This window comes from Rosa rugosa, chromosome 1 (assembly GCF_958449725.1).
Source record: "Rosa rugosa chromosome 1, drRosRugo1.1, whole genome shotgun sequence".
NCBI classification, from domain to species: Eukaryota; Viridiplantae; Streptophyta; class Magnoliopsida; order Rosales; family Rosaceae; genus Rosa; species Rosa rugosa.
Genome location: NC_084820.1, coordinates 11,478,480 through 11,501,620, shown reverse-complemented (window position 1 = coordinate 11,501,620; position 23,141 = coordinate 11,478,480). Strand labels below are relative to the sequence as shown.

The 23,141-nt window shown below is 42.2% G+C and overlaps 3 protein-coding genes across 5 annotated transcripts; all 3 read left to right on the top strand.

The window, feature by feature from the left end:
• Positions 1 to 2,488: 2,488 nt before the first annotated feature.
• On the top strand, positions 2,489 to 3,025 carry LOC133720780 (protein WUSCHEL-like; the record flags this gene model as incomplete). Its single annotated transcript, XM_062147254.1, has 1 exon — positions 2,489 to 3,025. A coding segment is annotated over exon 1 (537 nt), but the record flags the coding sequence as incomplete, so codon positions are not given.
• Positions 3,026 to 14,476: 11,451 nt separating this feature from the next.
• On the top strand, positions 14,477 to 16,374 carry LOC133727222 (thioredoxin domain-containing protein PLP3A-like). Of its 2 annotated transcripts, none has more exons than XM_062154836.1 (8): positions 14,477 to 14,616; positions 14,732 to 14,896; positions 14,978 to 15,025; positions 15,108 to 15,250; positions 15,340 to 15,412; positions 15,567 to 15,628; positions 15,959 to 16,056; positions 16,127 to 16,374. In XM_062154836.1, exons 2-8 carry the CDS (start codon positions 14,738 to 14,740, stop codon positions 16,228 to 16,230), a joined length of 687 nt encoding a protein of 228 aa, XP_062010820.1. In that variant the 5' UTR covers positions 14,477 to 14,616; positions 14,732 to 14,737; the 3' UTR covers positions 16,231 to 16,374. The 2 variants fall into 2 exon arrangements, with proteins under 2 accessions (XP_062010820.1, XP_062010819.1); XM_062154835.1 differs by having other exon boundaries at positions 14,479 to 14,660.
• Positions 16,375 to 17,688: 1,314 nt separating this feature from the next.
• On the top strand, positions 17,689 to 22,402 carry LOC133717335 (phosphatidylinositol/phosphatidylcholine transfer protein SFH12-like). 2 transcript variants are annotated; one of them, XM_062144043.1, is made up of 14 exons: positions 17,689 to 17,902; positions 18,029 to 18,176; positions 18,296 to 18,545; positions 18,647 to 18,746; positions 18,994 to 19,260; positions 19,490 to 19,567; positions 19,649 to 19,750; positions 19,840 to 19,883; positions 20,103 to 20,202; positions 20,321 to 20,395; positions 20,642 to 20,701; positions 21,149 to 21,239; positions 21,374 to 21,729; positions 21,927 to 22,402. In XM_062144043.1, the coding sequence occupies exons 2-14, from the start codon at positions 18,149 to 18,151 to the stop codon at positions 22,029 to 22,031; spliced, it is 1,656 nt and encodes a 551-aa protein (XP_062000027.1). In that variant the 5' UTR covers positions 17,689 to 17,902; positions 18,029 to 18,148; the 3' UTR covers positions 22,032 to 22,402. The 2 variants fall into 2 exon arrangements, with proteins under 2 accessions (XP_062000027.1, XP_062000019.1); XM_062144035.1 differs by having other exon boundaries at positions 17,690 to 17,902; positions 21,371 to 21,729.
• The last annotated feature ends 739 nt before the right edge of the window (positions 22,403 to 23,141 follow it).

Genomic DNA, 23,141 nt, shown 5'->3' with positions numbered 1-23,141 from the left:
TAGTTGACTTTTCATGCTTCCATAGTAGGCTTTATTTAGCCTCTAAATATATATTTCGAACTTGTCGACAATATATAGTTTGAGCCACTGACATTGGCTCAATTTCTCCAAGACGTGCCTTGTTAGGCCAAAATACTCATTTCGGGTCCGAACATTGCCCCCCAGACCTCGAAGTCAAAGGTCTTCGTCTTGACTGAAGAGGTCTTGAATCTGCACTGTTCTTATAATGTTGTTGCTCCAAAAGCCACTGTTATTGGCTTGACTGATTCCATATAGGCCTCTAAATAGGCCATAAAGCTTGAATGCCACAATCTGGATTGCCTTTGTCATGAACTGACGCTTCCTTTGCCAACTTTATTGCCCCCCATGGATCTGGCGAAACTTGGGCAGGTTGTAGGAGATCAGAACTTTAGCGTGCCCCCCATGTGAAGGAGACTACTTTTGATCGCGAATGAGGATCCTTCTCTTCCTTGGTGGTAGCTTCGCCATGTGTATAGCAACAAGTATCTGCCTTGTTCGCTGGCTCTTTGTTGAGAATGCAATTGCTGCAGAAGAAGCCCAACTTGATGAACCTTTGGCTGCTTCTGAAGAAATGGGCCGCAACCTGGCCCATGTCAAAGAACGGGCCACTCAGGCCTAAGCTAGTGCCATTGCGGCGAAGGTCCGCGTGGAGGAATTTTGCTTGAAATTGAGCTTCACGGGCCAATCTCTGTAGGCCTCCTCAAAAACCGTTCGGTCTCCTCACGCGCCAATAATCCCTTCTTTTCCGAGATTTAGGGCAACTTTAATCACTCGTTGAAAAACAACGGTCGTGAAAAAAAGTAATCTCGTGAATAGAACAGTTACCTCCTCGAAAACCGTTCGGTCTCCTCACATGCTATTAATCCTCTCTTTTCCGAGATTTAAGGCATTAATCACTCGTTGAAAAACAACGGTCGTGAAAAAATAATCTCGTGAATAGAACAGTTACCTTCTTGGAATCACTAATCTCGATTTACTGACATCGGTTTTGAAATTGAGCTTCATCCAAGAGTAGGGATTTGCCTGAAGTCCCTATAAATAGTTGTATTTAGGGGAGGGAATACTCACAACAACTTTTCTGGAATATTTAAGAAATGGCCTTTCAGTCCTTGCTTCTTTTTCTCCTTCTTCACAAATCTTCCCCTCATGAAATGACCTTTAGCCTCTAAATTTTAGGCTTTATGGCGTAATCTTAAGCCTGGGTTAGGCCTTATGGCGTAATCTTAGGCAACCCCTTGTTTCTCCTACTGGAATCCTGCAACAACAATGCCAGGCTTCAGATTGGTTTAGAAACGCGAGGGGGCTCCGAGTGTGGGATCTATGATCATGCGAGATCATTTTTTGAGAAAATCCCATACGTGGAGCGAAACGGGGAAAGGGAGGAAGGCCACTTGTGGTTTGTCTTCCCTCCTCTGTTTCCTTCCTTCTGGACCCGGCCCGTGTTGTGCTCTCCAGATGGAAGGGGCTTTGGTTCTCACCTCCTTCTCCCCCTCTCTCTTCTTGATAGAATCTTGGAGGGATGAGAAGGGATGGACTCTTTGAAGGAATGAGTTCAAGCTACAGAATGGTTGTTCCCATACTTCACGTCCAACTAATGGTGGTTACCAAGGCTAAAGGGGGTGCAGGGACTCAAGCTGATATTCGGTTCCTTCACTCTCTGCCCCTCCTTGAGATAATGGCGCGGCTCAAGCCGACGTTGGGTTTCTTAGCAGCTTCCCTGTAAAGGGGGCGCGAGGGCTCCATTCCTCTTCTTTTTCCTTCCCTGAAGTCTGCCCCTCCTTGGGATAATGGCTCGGCTCAACCCAACGTTGGATTCCATAGCTGCTTCCACTTGAGGAAAGATTCAAAAGATATCCGAAGATTCCTGTTTTGTATTTTAGCCACCTTTGGCTTTGTAATGAATGTACTGTTTTTGGCCGCAAAGCCACTTTTTGAATACAATAATGTTTTCTTATCCTGATATTCAAATATCCGTGAGAAACCAATAATTGTATCTCGCAAGGCCCCAAATATAGGCCCCCATAGTTGTATATTGAAAATAATATAAACTTTTAAAATATGCTCTGCGTCAAAAAGAGCCTCGCGGCGAGGTTTTTGAGGACATATGTATCTTTTGGATCCACTTGCTGGCCCCAACTCAAAACTCTTAGTTTTATCTTCTTAATGGGTCTTTAACTTCGCATTAACTAGCTATTGAAAACTCCACCGTGAGAAGATAATATTGAAAATGGAACAGTTACCTCCTCGAAAACCGTTCGGTTCCCCAACGCACCAATAATCCATTCTTTTCCGAGATTTAGGACATTAATCACTCGTTGAAAAAAAACAACGGTCGTGGAAAAATAATCACGTGAATAGAACAGTTACTTCCTCGAAAACCGTTCGGTTCCCCCACGCGCCAATAATGCCTTCTTAATTATTCATCATCACCGCTCTTCAATTCTCGCATTCTCTCAACCCATCACCAATGGAACCACATACCCAGCAACCAACCGAGGATGGAGGAAGCAACAAAGCAGCCGGGAGTAGTGCTAACATGTTTTGTAGGCGGAGCAGTACCAGGTGGACTCCCACTACAGATCAGATAAGAATCCTCAAGGAGCTTTACTACAACAAGGGAGTTAGGTCCCCAAATGCAGAGCAAGTTCAGAGGATCTGTCTCCAGCTGAAACGGTACGGAAAGATCGAGGGCAAGAACGTCTTTTACTGGTTTGCGAACTACAAGGCTCGGGAGAAGCAGAGGAAGAGGTCCACTTTGGATGTTCATGTGCCCATGCAAAGATCAGGGCTTGTTGGTAATGGTACCAATTGGAAACCTGAGGATCAGTATATTAACTTCGGATCTTCTGCATTTGCTTCTGCTTCTTCAGCTGGTGTGATTGCTTTTAACGGGCAAATGGGGAGCTATGGTGGTTATGGATCCATGAGCATGGAGATTGAAACCCTTCCTCTGTTCCCCATGCACGGTGAAGACATTTTTGGCAACATGAAGACTACTTCCGATGGAGGTGGCGGTCAAGGTGGTGGCTCTCACACTTCCCTTGAGCTCAGCCTTTCCTGCGAGGGCAAAGCTGGAATAAGTTTTCAGAGCCGCTGACTCGGCTTAGTAGTGTAAAAATTTTCTGGAGCCGCTGACTCGGCTTAGTGTAGTGTTGCCCCCCTAGTGTTGCTAGGCGTAGCGAAGAAACGATTATGGGCCTCAAAAACAGGCCTTCATGAATGGGCTTCGCGAGTGTAGGAACACTAGAATTGCCCCCCATGTCTTATGCGAAGAAATTGTCTACGACTCCTCCGAGTAATTTTTGGATCGCACTAAATTTTTTTTTTTTTTTTTTGTTTTTTTTTTAAATAAGTAGCTGAATTCAATAAGACAATGTTGTACATACCTCCAATAATATGGAGTATTTACTACGTCACCAAGCATAAGTAACACCCACTTTGGGACATCCACAAGACACGGCAAGGCCCAACCAAGACTTTCATCTTGTAGCCTTATGTTCAGGCTACGCGGCGGTATCCGGAAGTCGCAAATCCGACGTCGGGAAGCCACCTTTCCGCCCTTGTCAACATGCCCACACAAATAGGCTTTCTACATGTTAAATAGACTAGAAATATGTGGAAACTTGTCCCACATCGAAGAATAAGTAGAGGAGATGGCTTCCTTGACTTATAAAAGGAATGCCTCCTCCCACAACTCAAAGGATCTCATTACACACTTTGTAATCATGTTAGGCCGCAAGGCTCAACGTACTAGTACAACATTCAAGTGGACGTAGTCTCCCGCTCATGCGGAGGCGAACCACTATACATCTCGTGTCAACTCTCTCTTTCTCTCTCTTTCACTTATCGTTAATTAGATCCCCGACGGATCAAAACATTAACATTGGCGCCGTCTGTGGGAAGCCAACACAGTGGCTTCGTCACCTACCATGAGCTAAGTCTGCTTAGCGGAGCTTGAAGAAATTCCTTCCTTTGAGTTTATGTTTGAATTAATGTTTCTTGGCGGCCACTAGAGCAGAATGTGCAGAAATTTGCACTTGAAGCTTGGTCAACACGTGGTCAACGCCCAGCGGAGTTAGTCAACGCCCATAGAGTGGTCAAAACTTGCAGAAACACCAGCGTATGGGGCGGTCAATGGTCGGTCAACGCCCAGCGTGGTCGGTCAACGCCCATCAGGGCCGGTCAACGTTTGGTCAACGCCGAACAAGGCTTGGTCAAGGCTAGTCAACGCCGACAAGCTTGGTCAACGCTGATGGAGGCTCGGTCAACGCCCAACTCAAAAACAAAAAAAAAAAAAAAAAAAAAAAAATGGGCGGCAAAATTTCTCTGGACACCCACGAATTTGTTCTCCACACCCACGTGCAGCGCTCTCCTTCTCCCGCTCCGCCCAGCTCCTTCTTCTGCTGCAATTTCCTGCTGCACGTCTCCGCTAGCCACACCAGCCAGCGACTGCAGCTCTGCAGCATCACCTCTGCGCGCCCAACCTCAGCGCCGTGCAACCACTCTGCTGGTTCCAACCGCTCCGCTAGGACGCTCCGCTAGCCCGCACGAATCTTCCGCCGGCCTCCAAGTCTGCCACAACAGTCCGCCAGGGGACCCCGCCGGCTTCCTCCTCCGCCGAGCTCCTGTTTCCCTACACCGGGCTTTCTGCGACGTTCGCTGAACGTCCGCCAGGGGACCCCGCCGGCTTCCTCCTCCCCCGTCCGCTGCCCAGTTCCACCGGATAGCCTCCGCTGGCATCACCTCAAGCCCAGCTCCGCCGAACTCTTAAATCTCCGCTGAACTTCGGCGCCGAGCTTCACCGGTGAGCCAAGCTTCACCACCTTCCGAGCATCACCGCTCCGCCGACCAAACACCGCCGGCACTGGGCATCTCCGCTGAGACCCTCCCACCCTCTTCGGTCCAGCTGCAAAACTTCTCCCATAATCTCCCATGATCAGCGTCAAGTGCTCCGCCCAACTTCCATCTCCGCCGAACTGGTTCCCCGCCAAACTGCCCAGCGCCAGTCCAAACATCCCTATCGGACTGTAACTCACCCCCGCTGGGAATCACCGGCAACGGCTCCGCCAGCCACCACTGGCTCCAACCATCGCCGCTGGGCTTCCTCCGCCGATTGGACACCGCCGGAAGGGCTCCTCCGCCACACTTCTTCAGCGGCATCTTCCGCCCCACTCCATCAGCGGCAAAGCTCCATCATCACCGTTGAACAATGCTCTTTTCATCACCACGCCTGCATCTTCACTCGATCCGAGTTAGACCCATTGCTTGGATATCAATTGCAGCGGCCTCCGAGTGTTCAAACAATTGATCAACGTTGTCTGCACGGCAAAGCTGAGTGTTCCTCCATATATAATTAAAGCACCACGTGCTTCTGCTTTCTCTCACAATTTATGGCCACGTACACTTCTGCCGCATGGAACACCTGGTCTCTTCACTGAATTTGCAGCAGAACCAACCATCCAGATAAGTTTCTTATCTCTTATTTGGGACACACGTGCCTGTGCCTTCACACAAGTCAACAAAAGCATGATTGGCAATATATGCTTGGGCCATATCAATTATGCTTATCTTCTGTGCACACATATAATACACTTATATATGCCTTGATATATTCAATTATTATCATGCATGCATGTACCTGTCTAGCCATGCACACATATATACTTTGTGCAATCACATCAATTTTGTGCCACATGCCAGTATATAGGTTCTCAACTACACCTTGCTTACGTACACTATCTTGCCTATTGATAAGTGGGTTACTCAATAATGGCAGCATACGTGTAACTTTTCTGTGAAACATTACTAATTGACCGCACATGCTGAACTCTATCACACAGAGACTAGCTGGTCATGCTTTCATTTATTTGCTTGTTTAAACTTCAATGCTTTGAAGTTTATCAACGTGAGCTTACACTTTATACACTTTGCTTACAATTTTCTCAACGTACACGTGCAAATTTTTGGTGTTGATTTTTTCAAATCCACATATTAATCATATATTTTGCTTCAAGGAAATTTCTATTTCCATTGCGCATTCAACCGCAATTACGACTCGACGGACATTATTGGACTACTTTATCCGCTAGCCTCCAAATCGGCATAAGTTAAGTAACAACATCTTATCTCTTACGCTCTTTCAAATAGAGCTATTGCCATGTCTATACATGTCTCCATGACCCTTAAGCATGCCTACGACATGTTCTTGGCCACTTTACTACTTGCACATGCTTGCTCTATGTGTTTGTCATTTTTTCATGCAAATACATACTGTACACATCCACGGTCTACGACCAAAACCGCCATGCGGTCAGGCAACGCCTCATAATAGCCATTGATCCGGCAGCAAGGGACTAGTTAACGCAGCCTACGGCAGCCATTGATCCGGCAGTTAACCCCGACGCTTGGGTACCAAAGATTGGGATCGCTTCCCAACACCCTCTGCTCCGTGCAGCTCCCCCTCAACAAACATGGCTGGGGAGTCGGGGACTCTCTAGCGGGGCCTACCGGGGGCCCGCCCCATTGAGCTTCCGCTCACGAGCTTCCCGCTCATGCCTTCCCGGCGCCCCATTGAGCTTCCGCTCACGAGCTTCCCGCTCATGCCTTCCCGGCACCCCTTGAGCTTCCGCTCACGAGCTTCCCGCTCATGCCTTCCCGGCACCCCTTGAGCTTCCGCTCACGAGCTTCCCGCTCATGCCTTCCCGGCAACCCATTGAGCTTCCGCTCACGAGCTTCCCGCTCATGCCTTCCCGGCGCCCCATTGAGCTTCCGCTCACGAGCTTCCCGCTCACGCCTTCCCGGCAACCCATTGAGCTTCCGCTCATCCCCCTTGAGCTTCCCGCTCACGCCTTCCCGGCAACCCATTGAGCTTCCGCTCATCCCCCTTGAGCTTCCCGCTCACGCCTTCCCGGCATTCTACTCGACACACCACACGTTAATGGAACATGGAATTCTTCTACCATTTGTCGCTCCCGACAAATTGAATTCTTTTCGCGTTCCATTAATACGAGCGACAACCAAACCAACACAAGCGTTCACGTACTCATCATTTACACGTTACAAACGCTTACCTTCGCAGCGCTCATACAACTTACATTTATCATATGCAATCCATATGCTCACACGGCCATACGCGCTCTCGGGTTTGTACGTCATAATTCATCGTACTCGACGCCTTTCGCGTGTATACATCAACATGTCTCACGCACCTCATACGTTTATATTGTTGCTCCATGCAACGCGCATTCTACGTATGCCTGCTTTTTGTTTTTGTTGTGCAGGTTAACGAGTCCCTTCTTGCTTACGGAGTTCGGGGACTTGTAGGGGCCCCGTGCCGCCCGGTTACTTATGCTTGACGACTTCGTGGTTATAACTCCCCAACCAAGAAGCTACTCTTACTTGGGGACTTCGGGGACTTGTACATACCTCCAATAATATGGAGTATTTACTACGTCACCAAGCATAAGTAACACCCACTTTGGGACATCCACAAGACACGGCAAGGCCAACCAAGACTTTCATCTTGTAGCCTTATGTTCAGGCTACGCGGCGGTATCCGGAAGTCGCAAATCCGACGTCGGGAAGCCACCTTTCCGCCCTTGTCAACATGCCCACACAAATAGGCTTTCTACATGTTAAATAGACTAGAAATATGTGGAAACTTGTCCCACATCGAAGAATAAGTAGAGGAGATGGCTTCCTTGACTTATAAAAGGAATGCCTCCTCCCACAACTCAAAGGATCTCATTACACACTTTGTAATCATGTTAGGCCGCAAGGCTCAACGTACTAGTACAACATTCAAGTGGACGTAGTCTCCCGCTCATGCGGAGGCGAACCACTATACATCTCGTGTCAACTCTCTCTCTCTCTCTCTTTGATGCTAACTAGAGTCCGCCCGGATTCTAACGTTAACAAATGTGAATCAACGTTTAGACATGCGGCCCAAGTATAGTCGCCTAGACAAAAATTTTCTTTCAAATCCTTTGGGCAACCTTACTGAAATGGCCAGGTGGGGGAGGGCGAACAAGAGAGGCAGAATCCATTTTGGCATGAGCTACTCCCACATAGTGGTTTAGGCCCATTTGCACGCACTTCTGGATTCAAGAACCTGTCATGAACGTTGTCCCCTTTCTAGACACCATTTCACATAGGCTATACTTACTAAGATGAGAAAGGTCATAAGTGTGAAGACAGTTCAACAAGTATTAATAAAAGCCGCCCTTGACCTTAAGGGACCTGAACTAGGCACCAATAAGGAGTTTAGGCCAATATTAACAAAAAAGACTTCACCTATTCCGTTATGATTCACAATCCCTTTACCAAACTCAACTTCTTAATAGTGGTGTGTTTCCACCATTCGCCGCCTCTACAAGATCACGGGGGAGGCCATCTATGCTTCACTCCAAACTCCGATGTATCAAAATTTATAGGGTAAAAATCCCTCAATTGAGAGCTTGTAGGAAAAGAACAAAGATACTTCGCGTTGAAGAATTTGGAGGAATTTGGCTCGTGAGAGGGGTAATCTTGCCCCCCAAGTATCCTTGTTGGTTGGCGAAGCATGATCTTCAATTGCAATTTTGGAGATGATGGTGTACCAAGATCGGTTTTGTCACCAACCAACATGTCATAGAACATGGCCTCTCTAGAATAAGCCACAGATTGGCTATCATATTTGACCACTTGTTGGTCTAAATTCTCCACATCAAGAGCTTCACTTCTTGGATAATTGTAAACAAGAGTTATCTTGTATTGATGATACTCAAATTTACAGTCACGAAGGACAACTTGGCCACTAGAATAATTGTTCTGGCCATTCATGCAACGTGGGTTGTAGATGTGCCCTCCACATATATCAAAGCCACCGTTTGGCCTTGAAGAATATATGAAGAACTTCAAGTTGAATTGATTAATAAAGCCACAGATTGGCTTCTGTAGACCACAACTTAATTGATAATTAAGTTGGCCCTGATTTTGATCACCTTCCCCATGACGTCCAGTAGCAGAGTCATAATTAAAATGATCATGAACTTGCTTCTTTTGATCAAAGGGATGATCATGAGCCATATCTTGCCCCCCATGCATCTGATCAGTGGCCACGTATTTGGCTTCATCAGTGGAGAAATCACATATTTGTTCAGAGACAATTTTCTTGTCAGAAGAACAATCTTGTGGACCATCTTCTCCATAAGCAGCCTCTATGTAAGGCTGTGATTCAACAATGGGCAGGCTACTTTCTTCTTCTGCGACTGGCTGGTCGAGAGGAAGGTTTTTGCTTTTAAATTGATCGCCTCTTATAGGCAATTCAATTTTGGTAACACCATCTTCGCGCGCCGCTTCTTGACTTTCCAAGAAGCTTTCTTGTTTTGTGTTGATGGCGTCAAACTTGTTGTGCTGCAAATCCACTTGAGTAGGCACTCTGGACCATTCTTTGCTCAAATTTGCAAATTCCGCGAATAATCTGTTCATCTTTTTCGAGAATCTATCACTGTTAATCTTCATGATGGCCAACAGATCCTTTATGCTTGCACCTTCTGGGACGGGGAGAGGATCGAGCTCGTCGGACACTGCGGTGTCGCCAGGATGGGGCACATCGGTGGAAGCAAGCTTGACAATAGTGTCCTCTTCCTCAGAAAGACCACGACAAGCAGCATTCTCATGAGGCCTGTGACTGGAGGTCTTGCTCTTTGGGAAGTTTAGGAATTTGCACTTCTTCTTCTTGAGAAAAACAGGCATGACTTCAGGAATTTCTTTTGGTAAAGATTTTCCTCTGGCATCCCAATGATGGTGAACAAAAAAAAAAACTCTAGTGCGGTCCCACCGGGCGTGCCAAAATGTTTGTTTTGAAACCCGGTGGTTGAATGTGCTTCAAGAGAAAAACTTCAGATGTAGTCCCACTGGGCGTGCCAAAATGTTTGGCTCCGATTTTGTTGCAGCTGGTCAACAGTCTCTTTTCTGCGCGGGCGGGCCAGCACCGTTCGGGTGCGGTCGTCGGGGGTGTCCCTTGACCTGACTTCTATCAAGCGATTGTAGACGAGGAGAGCACCAACCTCGTCGTGGGATTCTTTGTCCCTCGTGGTGAGGACTTTGCTGAAGTTTCTTGAAAATCACAATCGATACTCGATGTTGTAGATCGAGCAGAGCGAAATCACCGGGAAGTATTGAGATCTTGCTAAAGCGTGGCTTTAGCTTGGCTGGGTTGCTAGGGCGTTAGCCTTGCTTGGCTGGTTCTATAACCGTTGTGGTCGCGGCACTACCGTCGGCTCCCGAGGAGACTAGGACCGAAGCACGTTGACAGAGGGTTTGGTGGCACTGAAAGTCGGCTTCTGAGAAGACTAGGACTAGGAGTGTGATCACCGATAAGAGAAAGAGAAGGAGAGGAGTTGCTCTAGAGAGAACTTAGATCATCTTAGAGATGTTGTTGAATTGTGTTGTTGTGTTTGGTCGCGGCACTACCGTCGGCTCCCGAGGAGACTAGGACCGAAGTACGTTGACAGAGGGTTTGGTGGCACTGAAAGTCGGCTTCTGAGAAGACTAGGACTAGGAGTGTGATCACCGATAAGAGAAAGAGAAGGAGAGAAGTTGCTCTTAGAGAGGTTGCTCTAGAGAGAACTTAGATCATCTTAGAGATGTTTTGATGAATGAATTGTTGTTATTTGATACTTGTTGTAGCCTCTATATATAGGCTACCAAGCAACACTATTTGGCCTTAAACAACTCATAATGGGTTAGGTTTTAGCACTTAAAACACTAATGGAATGTTAGGTTTAAGCACTTAAACACTAATGGAATGTTAGGTTTAAGTCATTTTCTGCTCCCTTATCCTTCAATTTTTATCTCCACTAAGAACTCAGATTCAACCTTCGATTTCTTCATATGAAATGATCCACCATGAATGTAGATTATTGTGGTAAAATTTCAGAATTTATTTCCATGTGGTTGGGCCGGAAATGCTGCTGGACCTCTTACAGGTCCAGTTTTCCAGTTTTGCTTCTGCAGAAAATTGGATTGATTGTTTGAAAGCTTTCCACTCAAAACTAGCTCTGGAACTCTTCATAAGAAATGATCCTTGGGCTATCTAGAATGGATCTACAGAGTTTCAGCTCATTTAGAGTTCATTTGGTCAGGCGTCCGCTCCTTCTGTTTAGCTCGGTTTCTCCTAGCCGAAGTAGGAAAATGTGCTATAGTTGACTTTTCATGCTTCCATAGTAGGCTTTATTTAGCCTCTAAATATATATTTTGAACTTGTCGACAATATATAGTTTGAGCCACTGACATTGGCTCAATTTCTCCAAGACGTGCCTTGTCAGGCCAAAATACTCATTTTGGGTCCAAACAAGCCTCGGGAATTTTCTTTGTCCCAGTGGGCCTAGCATTGTTGTTCAAGAGATCCTCATTTTGCCTCTCAGCCACTTGCAGTAGGCTGATCAACTTATTGAAGGTTGTGATTCTTTTGTTGTCATACTCCAGCATATACTTGTCCGCTAGCATAAACGCTAAAGTAGGAGGAAAGGTGGAAAGAGTCTTGTAGATCATATCATCTTCTGTGATTTCCCTTCCACAGAAATTGAGACGTGCCTTTAAGCGCAACATGTCCTTGTTGAAGTTATTGACCCTTTTATAGTCAAGCAAGCGGATTCCATTCCACTGAACAGCCAGTCCTGGAAGCAAAGTATCGTGAATGTTCCCAAAACGTCCCTTAAGGGCATCCCACAATTCTTTGGGTGTCTTCAACTGAAGGTACTCCCAGCGTAGGCTAGGATCAATATGTCGCTTCAGAAACATTCAGGCATCTGCTTTCACCTTAATAGATAGTTCATCATCTTTGGGGTCGGTAATGGTGGCGGTGTAGTCGTTTGCCACAAAGGCAATTTCTACATCGGAAACCCAACGGTGGTACTCAAGTCCTTCTGAGTCCAAAATGTCAAACTCAGGTCGAGTTGGATCAGCCATCTACATAAAACAGGAGGGAATATATAAATTACGCAGTCATAAAGACATCCACGTGAATTATTTTCCAAAAATATGAATTAGAATTCAAGACCAAGATTCGTAATGGTCACATTTTTTTTTTCGATGCTATGTGAAAATACTTTTATTACAGTAAGTGTGTGTGTATAATGCGCATGAATTTTCATTATCATGGCAAAACGCAAGTTTTGTATATTGCATTCTAAAAATAAGCATAGCACATTTAATCATAGCATATATAAGAAATAAAGTACATGGCATGCTCAAATTTCATAAATATACAACAAATTATATACTACACATAATCATAGCAAATTATATAATAATAGTAAGAATATATCATGCATAAAATAAAATGTAAACAATAGTAAAATACAAAGCATGCGTAGACATAATTTATATATGCATAAATAAATTAAAAACATGCTCAAAATTTCATAAATAATATATAACAATATGTATAGATATATATGGCATGCTCAAAAATAAAATATATAATCATGGCTTAAAGATAATTATATAAAGCATAAATGACAGAGCATGCTTAAAATGATTAATCTATACTATTATTAAGAGAATAGGTTTTTTTAGCCAAAATCAAAATTTTTGACCGAAATGACCCTAAAACATTAAAATACTTTGAGAATTAATTAAATCACAAGGGTCATTATGACAATTGCAAATTATATTTTTATTAATAAAAATAAACAAAATAAATCCCACAAATTCCACTTTTCTCTCCCTCTATCCTCTCTATGCAATAACTGTTTTCATCCATTATTTTTTTTCTTTTTTTCTGAAAAGAAAAATACTTACACATGCAGAGCATGTGTAGAGAAATGCTAGTATAATCTAACTAAACATGCTCGAAAATTTTTATAATAAAAACATATATAATAAAATCTAAAGCATGCTTAAAAATAGAAAAGATAAATCAAATTCACATGCTTGGTGAAAAAATAAAATAAAATAAAGAAAACATACTTGATTTCGAGAAAATAAAACAATCCTAGCGCACGCGCGTGTTGATACAGGCATGTGTAGCGATGTTTTTGGACTTGAGAAAACTGAGCCGCTTCGTCTCTTTTCAGCAGTGGGTCTTCTTTTTTTTTTTCTTTTCTGGGCCACAAGGCTTGTTTCTTTTTTTTCTTTTCTGGGCCGCAAGGCCTGTTTCATTTTTTTCTTTTCCTCTTTTTTTTTTTTCTTTCTGGGCCGTCTGTTCTTGGGCCCTTCTCTTTTGTTTTTTTTCTGGGCCGCAGGGCCAGCTGTTTTTTTTTTTTGGTTGTTGTTGGGCCGGGTAACACTTTTTTTTTCTTCTTCTTCTTTCTTTTTTCTCTCTGTGTTTTTTTTTTCTCTTCTCTGCGTCTTCTTCTTATTTATGGTTCTCTGTTTTTTTTTTTCTGGCAGAGGCTGCTGCGTCGTCGCCGGTGGCAGGACGAGTAAGCAGGGGTGCAGGGCAGTTCAAGTGCAGGGAGGTCTGGTCACAGGTGTGGGTGATGCAGCCGCAGGTGATCGGTGGCTGCTTGGATCGGTGATCGAAGGCGGCGCGGAGGCTGGGTTTGCGCGCGCTGTTGCTTCGGTGGAGGGGGGGGCTGGCTGGAGGCCGCAGCGCTGGACGAGGGAGGCTGCTGGGTTGGGCCGAGGTTGCAGGTGGGGTGGGTTACTGCTGTAAGGCAGGATCTGCACAGGCTGCTTGTGTGCAGAGGAGGCCCTTGCGAGCTGCCGGGTGGCCTGGGCTGCTGCACGCGGGGAGAGAAGGATTTTTTTTTTTTTTTTTGACGGAAAGAAAATAAAAAACTAGGTTTTTTCTCTTGGCTATTTGCTCTGAGCGTGCTGATAACATGTAAAAGTAAATTGAGATTGGAATTGGTCTACTCATTTCATTTCATAGTTCCTTTATATAAAGATAGAATTACAACGGAAATATCGATTACATTAACGATACTAAATGCTGATTGATCCGTAATTGCGCTGATTGATGGTAATTACTGATTCTTTGATTCCCTCTCCGTCAGTTGCTTTGACGAAGGCACACAATATGTTTTTCCTTTAACATAAGCTGCATTTTCGCAAATGTTCAGTTTGCAGACAATTAAGCTGATCCAGATGTAGTGGGTAGCGAAATTAAAAAAAAAAAAAAAAAACTGATCCGCTTTGGAAGTTTATCCAAACCCAATGTATCAAGTATATAGGGCTAAGTTTAGGTGTGCTAGTTAGAGATTAGGATAAGTTTAGTGTGCTAGTTAGAGATTAGGATATAGGATATAGGGCTTAGCACACCCAAGACTTGAGTTTAGTGACTAATAATACACTAAACTTATCCTATATCGGTATATCCTATATATAGGATACAGGATAAGTTTAGTGTATTATTTAATAAAAGATACAAAATTTAGCCAAAAGAAAAATAATAATGAAAAATACACAGAGTATCATATCATAAAATTCACCCAGATCACTTTCCACAAATGTGAAATGTGGAAAACTATTAAGTGGCTTAGATAGCTGTTGATCCAATATTAACTGAGCTCTGTAAGCCCAAGAAACCTTTTGCTTTCTTCACCCAAATACTCTAATCCGCGGTTTACGATTTGCAAAACTGGGTGGAAGCAAAATCCGAGACTGGTGTGTGATTCGATAGCCCCAGAGGCCCAGACCAACTGACCAAAGTAAAGCTTCTCTTCTGTATCCAGATCTCCACAGAAAAACAATCTCAAAGTTACTCACTTTCGTTTTTCAGGGCAAGATGGATCCAGATGCAGTCAAATCCACTCTCCAAAACCTAGCATTTGGAAATGTAATGGCCGCTGCTGCCCGCAATTACCAGAAGGAAATTATCGCCGAAGGAAAAGCTCCGGCCACCAGCTCCGCCGAGCAGGAGGTCGACCTTGACGACCTCATGGATGTAAGTTCAATACTTTCTTGCAAATGGCACTTCAATTTTTACAAAGCAACGATCTTATTTGTGAATTTTGGTGATTGCTAGGATCCTGAGCTGGAAAAATTGCACGCGGATCGAATTGCAGCTCTCAAGGTTTGATTGTTAAGTGTCTTGTTTCATGATGTTATATGGATGATGCGAGAGTATCGATTTCAATTGTGTTTGATTTGAATAGAGAGAAGCTGAGAAGAGGGAAGCTTTGAAGAGGCAAGGGCATGGAGAATATAGGGAAATTACTGAGGGGGATTTCTTAGGTGAAGTTACTGGGAGCGAGAAGGCCATCTGCCACTTTTATCATAGAGAATTCTATAGATGCAAGTAAGATTTTGGATCTTTTGTCATTTACATGTATAAAGATGGAAATGTGGGGGTTTGTGTGTGTGCTTATGTGAAATGTTTGTGTGTAGGATAATGGACAAGCATTTGAAGACCCTTTCTTTAAAGCATGTTGATACCAAGTTCATCAAACTGGATGCCGAGGTCAGTGTAAACTTCGATATCTGTACTGTGCTCTTATAAATTTATCCTGTTTTGCGTGTTTACAAGGACTGAGCCTAGATTGCAAACTCCATTTTTGTCATTTATTAAGCACAACATTCGAATGAGAAATTAATTATTTGGAAATCAAATGCAGAATGCGCCCTTCTTCGTCACCAAGCTAGGAGTCAAAACTCTGCCTTGTGTCATAATATTCAGGTCAGAACGTTCTCATCCTAAATATTATCAATCTATATGCATTTCAATTTCCAGTATTGATATGCATATCAGCACGCACTATATGGTTGGAACTATACCGCGTGTAATCATTTGAGTCCTCATACTTGCAAGTTGATTAATCCATACAGTTTCTGGTTGGTGATGGAGGTTTACCAGTTCTGGATTATTGGCCAATACTTCAGGACATCTCTAAGTGGTTACCCTTAAGTTGTGTTTGACATGCCTCAAGGGCATGTCATGACCTTCTCCTTACATTTAGATGTTGCTTTAGAAATTTCATATTTACAGATCCAACTGTTTGCCTTACAGAAAAGGAGTTGCTGTGGATAGGCTGATTGGATTTATTGATATGGGTGGAAAAGATGATTTCAGCACAAGGGCACTTGAGGTTGTCCTAATCAAGAAAGGTAATGCTTTGTCAAATGTGTGTGTTTTTGGTCTTAGCTTGTGGCAATCTCTAAACTGTGATTGTAACAGGTATAATTAGTGAGAAGAAAGAAGAAGACGAAGATGATGATTATCTTGAAGGTGGTCGCAGGACAGTGAGATCATCTGTGAATCATGATTCTGATTCAGACTGATTAGGATAATAGAATTTTCAAATGCTTTCAGTTGTATGTTTGTATACTTCTGATTTATGTCTTTTCTTTTGGAGAAACATAATTACATTGGAAATGTGTTCTTCCAGGCTTGAATAGAAAATGTGTTTCCAATTTCCTCCTTAACTCCGTTGTCTACCAGAATCAATTTTTTTTGTTTTTTAATCTTTCCCAATAGGATTGGAGGCTTTATAACTCATTTTCATGGGAGGCTTCATTAATTTACTTGAGAGAAGTAGTAGGAAGATCTAGCAAGCAAGCTCGAAACTGATGTTTCTAAGTTTCTTTATCATGAGGCATGCTTGATGCCTAGACTCGTCTTAGGTTCCATCCGAGCAAAATTTACTAAATTCTATGGAAAACAGAAGAAATGAATGCAGGGAAGTAGTGGGAAACTCATATAGCTTAGAGCGTGATGCATATTATCTGGAAACTTTAATGCATCATGATTGAATGCAATACCAACTCCATTAAGTTCTTGACAACGAGTCCATACAAACTCATCTTGTTTGAGCCGAATTTTTTCATCTTGTGCCAATTTGTAGTTTTGGCCTCTTAATTGGGGTCGTTGCTGAGATAAGCCAAATGTAGCAACCGTCTCGATCCCCAATATCATATCCGTTACTTGTACAATTTTAACTTTTTAAGATTAGAGTGGCTGGATTAGGAAATTATCAGGTCAGATCTTGGGAGATCGATCAAGAATTGTGGGAAATATCATAGAACCGGATAGACATGCCAACCAAAATTCAGGGATTATTGAGAAAAATATCTGATTGTTTTAAGTTTGATGACCACAGCTAGTCTTGCTACAATAAGAAAGAAACTGGATTCTTATAGTAAAGAATCTATGCAAATGCGCAATCAACTTGATTGTCTTCTAAGATATGACATCCAATGTTACCAATTTAATATATTTTTGGGATATACTCCAAATGATGGGAACTCTTGGCAGGTTGGACTGGAACACTACATATATGGCTGCTGGTGAAGGAAAGAAGACCAAAACACACCGGCTTTAGTCAGTTGAAGCTCTCCTATTGCTTTCAATACTGTTCTTCATTGTACTCTTGTGAAAGGTTTGTTTTCCTACCACTAACCTAGTGGTTGAATACTTCATATTATCTTCAACTTTGTGGTTGATCCAAAGTTGAAATAACCAACAAGAATGCCATACAAATGGTTGAATACTTCATTATCTTCAACTCGTAGATTTTCGTGGTTAAAGATCATTTCACCTATATTGCAAGGTCTCGAGTTTGAATCTCCCGCATCTAAAACAAAGTAAGTATATGTTTTCACCTACCTCATCCACTTTTCTTTTTAACCACAATGTGTGCGTTTACTTCACTAGTGGTCAAACGACTTGTCGTATTGGCTTGAATCAGAATTTGAGCTTCCTTCAAATTTGTGTTCTTTTTTGCATGGCGTTGTAACCTCGTCAACCTCACAATAAAAAGAAGATACACACACTCAATTATGTCCTCCCCTTTCAACTTTTCTCTCCCTCGTTTTCTAAACATGCCGGAATTGCCAACTATGATTCCGGATATTTATACCTATTACTATCTCTAGCCCCCAATTCCCTCACCCTGTTTTTCTTTTTTTCTTTTTTTTCCTTTTTTGGATTTGACCTCCATTTTGTCAATCAGAGGTAATGATCTCGGTGACTCGGTCGGCTTAATTTTGTTCAGTTTTATCTAATTTTCTTTCTTTTTCAATCTTGGGTTGCATTTGCGTAATTAGCGTATTGATTTGTTTGTGATGTTTGTTTTCCTAGGTGGAATGTAAGTGCGGGCATTCGGGCAGGGCTTTGGTTCTGGATCCCTGCATCTGTGATTGAAGTTCTTTGTTTTCTTCTGCAAGTTCTCTTAGAGTAGCAAAAGAAGGTTCTATAACCATGTCTGGACCTCAATCCACAAAGCAAGGTGAAAGACTACTTCAGTCTCTCTATGGTTAATACATTTTCAAAATTGTGATGTTTTATCATTGCATTGTTTTTTTTTTTTCATATGTGTGGTAATGATCGATATATATGTGTTTTCAGAGGTCGAAATCTCTGAGGAAGAGAGAAAGACTAGGATTGGGTCATTGAAGAAGAAAGCATTGACTGCTTCTGCCAGATTCAGAAACTCTTTCACAAGAAAGCATAGGAGAAGCCAGAGTAGAGTCTTGTCTGTAGAAATCGAGGATGTGCATGACCTTGAGGAGATAAAGGCTGTTGATTCGCTTCGTCAGGCACTTATAGCGGAGGAGCTTCTTCATCCCAAACACGATGATTATCATAAGATGCTGAGGTTTATACCTCTTTGTTTTCCACAAATAATTTGTTGCATTTTTTTTTTTAAATGATTTTGCTTCTGGTTGTGTTAATGTAGATTTCGTTTTTGTAAGACAGATTCTTGAAGGCCAGGAGATTTGATATCGAGAAGACCAAGCATATGTGGTCCGAGATGCTCGAGTGGAGGAAGACATTTGGTGCTGACACAATAATGGAGGTATAGTCATAGCTTCTAAGGCTTTTGAAATATTTTTTTTTTGTTAAAAAAAACTTAGCCCACCCCATCCTTACACGTGTCAATGAGAATCGAACCCCTGAGTTCATGACTTTTACAGTATTGGAATTATAACTTACCAACAAATTACAGCTCACTGACTTTTGAAATTTTCTTAATTTCTCTTACAATGCTTCATTTAACAATATTCATCATTTTACATACTCATAATCTGTCTTTCTTTTCATAGGATTTTGAGTTCAAGGAACTCGATGAAGTCTTGCAATACTATCCTCAAGGACATCATGGAGTTGACAAGGATGGACGACCTGTGTATATTGAGAGAATAGGCCTAGTAGATGTAACCAAGCTGATGCAAACCACTACAATAGACCGCTATGTGAAATACCATGTCCGCGAGTTTGAAAGGACATTTGATGTTAAGTTCCCAGCTTGTTCAATAGCAGCAAAGAAGCACATTGATCAAAGTACAACTATTTTGGATGTGCAAGGAGTGGTATGTAATTACCATAATCACAATTTTTAGAGACAAGCTGTTATGTTCGTTATAGATGTTATTATGTCAATCATTAGGGATAAGTTAAAGCTCTGTGCATATTTCAAACAGTGGTGCTTAAAAAATACACTTTAACACTATCTTTAAAGTGTATTTTTTGTATTGGCTCTCAATGCTTAATTGTACACCAAAGTAAAATTGTCTATTTTAACTTAGATGCATGCCTCAGGGATTTAAAAACTTCAATAAAGCTGCCAGGGAACTTATCACTTGCCTTCAGACGATTGATAGCAACAACTATCCTGAGGTACTATATATACGAACATCTTTTGGTCTATATTATTTTTGTGGATGACAGAACTGGGAGTTTTTCTTGTTTTCATTGCAGACCTTGAATCGTATGTTTATCATCAATGCTGGTTCTGGTTTTAGAATGTTGTGGAGCACTGTGAAGTCCTTCCTTGATCCCAAGACAACTGAAAAGATTAATGTCAGTATAACTTTTTTAGCTAAGAGTTCTAGTTCCTGTCAGGATCAGACCATATATGTTATTAACCGGTGAAAGTTATATTGCTCCAGGTCCTTGGTAACAAGAGCAAGTTACTTGAAATAATTGATGCTAGGTAAGTCTCTAGTTGAGCAGCAGCTTATTTTACACTCAAAATTTTCAGTTCTTGCCTTGCTCCACAATGTTCCACCTTTTCTGCTCTTTGGCGTTTACTATATCTAACCCAGTAGCCATACATAACCTGTACTGTTATCACAATAAGCTTGTCTGTTTAAACATTTCCACAGAGCTGCTCACTTTCTTTATCTTAATGTTCCATTGTTGGCTGCTTCAGTGAGTTGCCAGAATTTTTAGGAGGTACATGTACTTGTGCTGATCAAGGAGGCTGTATGCGTTCTGATAAGGGCCCCTGGAAGGACCAAATGATAATGACGGTTACTAAATACCATTTCTGCTTCTTTTTCTTTTTGTATCATTATAACTCGGCAGATGGAATCACTTTTCAGTTTGTAGTTGAGTTCAATTTCTCAGATAGTTTATATAAACATGCAGATGGTCCAGAATGGTGTTCATGAATGTGCAAGGAAACCTACCGTTCCAATAAGTGAGATGAAGATGATACCAGAGGTGAAATAGCATACCCGTATATCTTACATGATTTTTGAAGATAGATCCACTTTCTCTTTATCTTCACCTTACAAACCTCCCCATGTAGACAATACAAGTTTTTAAGGATCAAATTAAAGAAGCTCGTCTGATTGTCACATTTGGCACCGAGTCATCTCTGATTTTCCATTACCTTATTTTCTTAATGTCTTCCAGCGTTTCTTGTCTGTTGACAAAAGCTCTATCTGATTTATATAACCTTCTCAGGGACGTGACACAGCTGATGTGCAACCTGTGTCTCCTAGACGTTCTCACTTTCACAAAGAAGTAAGTGTGGAAGATTCAACTTCAGTTTTCGTTGCATTCAAAATCTCTAATGCTTTACGCATGAGACAGTTAGAGAGGGGGGTGGATAGAAGTTGGGGTGATAATTCTGCAGCACTAGCATTATTGTTCTTTTGTTCATCTTTCGTTTGCAACCTGAGTATTGGGATAATTGTGGACTTTTTATATATTCAAAAGCACTTAAGCACTTAAGTGTTAAGTGTGTTCCATAGGATTGAATTAATCAGACAATGATGCAACTTATAATGTTACTGTGGTACTATGTGACACATCCATTTGAATCATGTGTTCACCTTGGTATCTAGGAGTCAATGTATGCAGAAGAGATGGAATTGCAATGGTCTTCATGTAGCTAACTTTGTGTTGAAGTCATGTTATCTGTGTTATTAATTATGACTGCTTTAACTTCCTCTGAAATAACATTCACAGTTATCCATGAGTAAAAGTATCCAAGGAACTACTTTCAAGTATCCCCCAACTGCGGGTTCAACTTGGCAAATGGCGGTTAAGAATGGCAAAGGTACATCAGCTAACCGATCGGTGACCTTATATCTGTATTTTCTTTCCTTTCCAATCCAAGATAACCCAAGCTTTGCTTTGTGTTTTGTTTCTTTGACATTGATTATGTACTGATTTTCCCTGAACTTGCAGCAGGAGGTTGTTATGATGCTCCCAAAGTTTATGATGGATTCAGCTCTCAGATTTGTGCTGCTATTATGGCATTTCTTATGGGGATTGTCACTATGGTCAAACTAACCCGTAACATGCCAAAGAGGCTCACTGATTCCACCTTCTACTCAAGCACTGTTTACGGTGATGACACAGCGTTCAAAAACCAGCCTTCACGCTCTACCATCTCCAGTACAGAGCTCATGTCTGTCATAAAACGTATGGCTGAATTGGAAGAGAGAGTTAAACCACCTGCCAGGCCAAGTGAGAAGGAGGAACTTCTGAATGCTGCTATGGGCCGAGTTGATGCCTTGGAGCATGAGCTTATGGCAACAAAGAAGGTACCATCCCTGGTCTCTTCAAGTTTCTTTTCTAAAACTTTGTTTCACAGAACTGTAAAACCTTGCTTAAAAAGGTAGTACATAACACAATCATAGTACAGAACCAAGCAACATAAAAGTATAAGCTGTAGTTTTTATCAATGACTAGAGATTAGCACGCAACTGCCGGTCTCATTTGAATTTGTTTCCTTTTTTAGGCTCTTCGCGAGTCACTTGCCCGACAAGACGAGATCTTGGGACCTAAGAAAAACAAGAAGAACAAGAAGAAGAAAATGATGAAATTTATGTGCTATCATGGTTGATCGAGTAGCATATTCTTAAGGTTCAGTTTGTGTCATTCCACACGGTGAAGGGAGACCTGAAGAATATGCTTGGATTTGATTGTTGGTTTTCCAAAGCCGCCCCCCAAATGCCGCCCTTACATTGCACCATTTACCTCATCTGGATTCATAAGTTTTGGCCACATGCTATAGTTTGGTAATTGGTATAGTCGTGTACCTACTTTTGTTCCAAATTTTTGTGCCATATCATGTGCAATGTAATCATTAATATTCTTTCTTTCTTAGTAAGTTTTTCGATACTATTTTCATGACTCAAAACATCTAAAATGTAAACAATAAGAAAAAAATATAGTTTTAGTCACTCAACTTTCGCTTGATTGACACTTTGGTCATTCATGTTTATAAAATCTCACTTTAGTCACTCAAATTTAACTCCGACTATCACTTTAGTCCACCGGTGAATTTTTCCAATAAAAAAAGTCACATGACGACTCTCATGTCATTTTTCAAGGGTTATTTTAAGATGTTGAAGAGATGTGAGACCTTTGGTTTGAATATAGGTTGAAATTTTCTGAAATTATAGGACGAAAATAACCCTTAAAAAATGGCATGTTAGGTGTCATGTGACTTTTTTTATCGAAAAAATTCACTGGCGGACTAAAGTGATCGTCGGAGTTAAAGTTGGGTGACTAAAGTGAGATTTTATAAACATGAGTGACCAAAGTGTCATCAAGCAAAAATTGAGTGACTAAAACTATATTTTTTCCAAACAATAATTGTTCTTAATCACTAAAACTACAAATCAGACTGCTCTTATTTCAATACACGAGTTACATGAGTTAGATCCTATATATGACTTTTGCTCGCACCAGTTACCACAATTATCACATTCTGCCCAAATCGGGTGCAGGTGCACGTACATCATACCCTACGTTGTACCCGACGACTTTCCAGTTTTGATTGCCGGAAAGCTAGTGAGCTACTTTGGATTTTGGTGATAACACAACAAGATTGATAGGTGAAGTGGGGCCGAAGCAAAGCTAAGCAGGAGGAGGAGGCAACCGGCGGCAGCTACCAGCTTTCCACGTGGCGAGCCGCTTGCTTGGTAGTGGAGGCAGAGTTAGAGCGAGT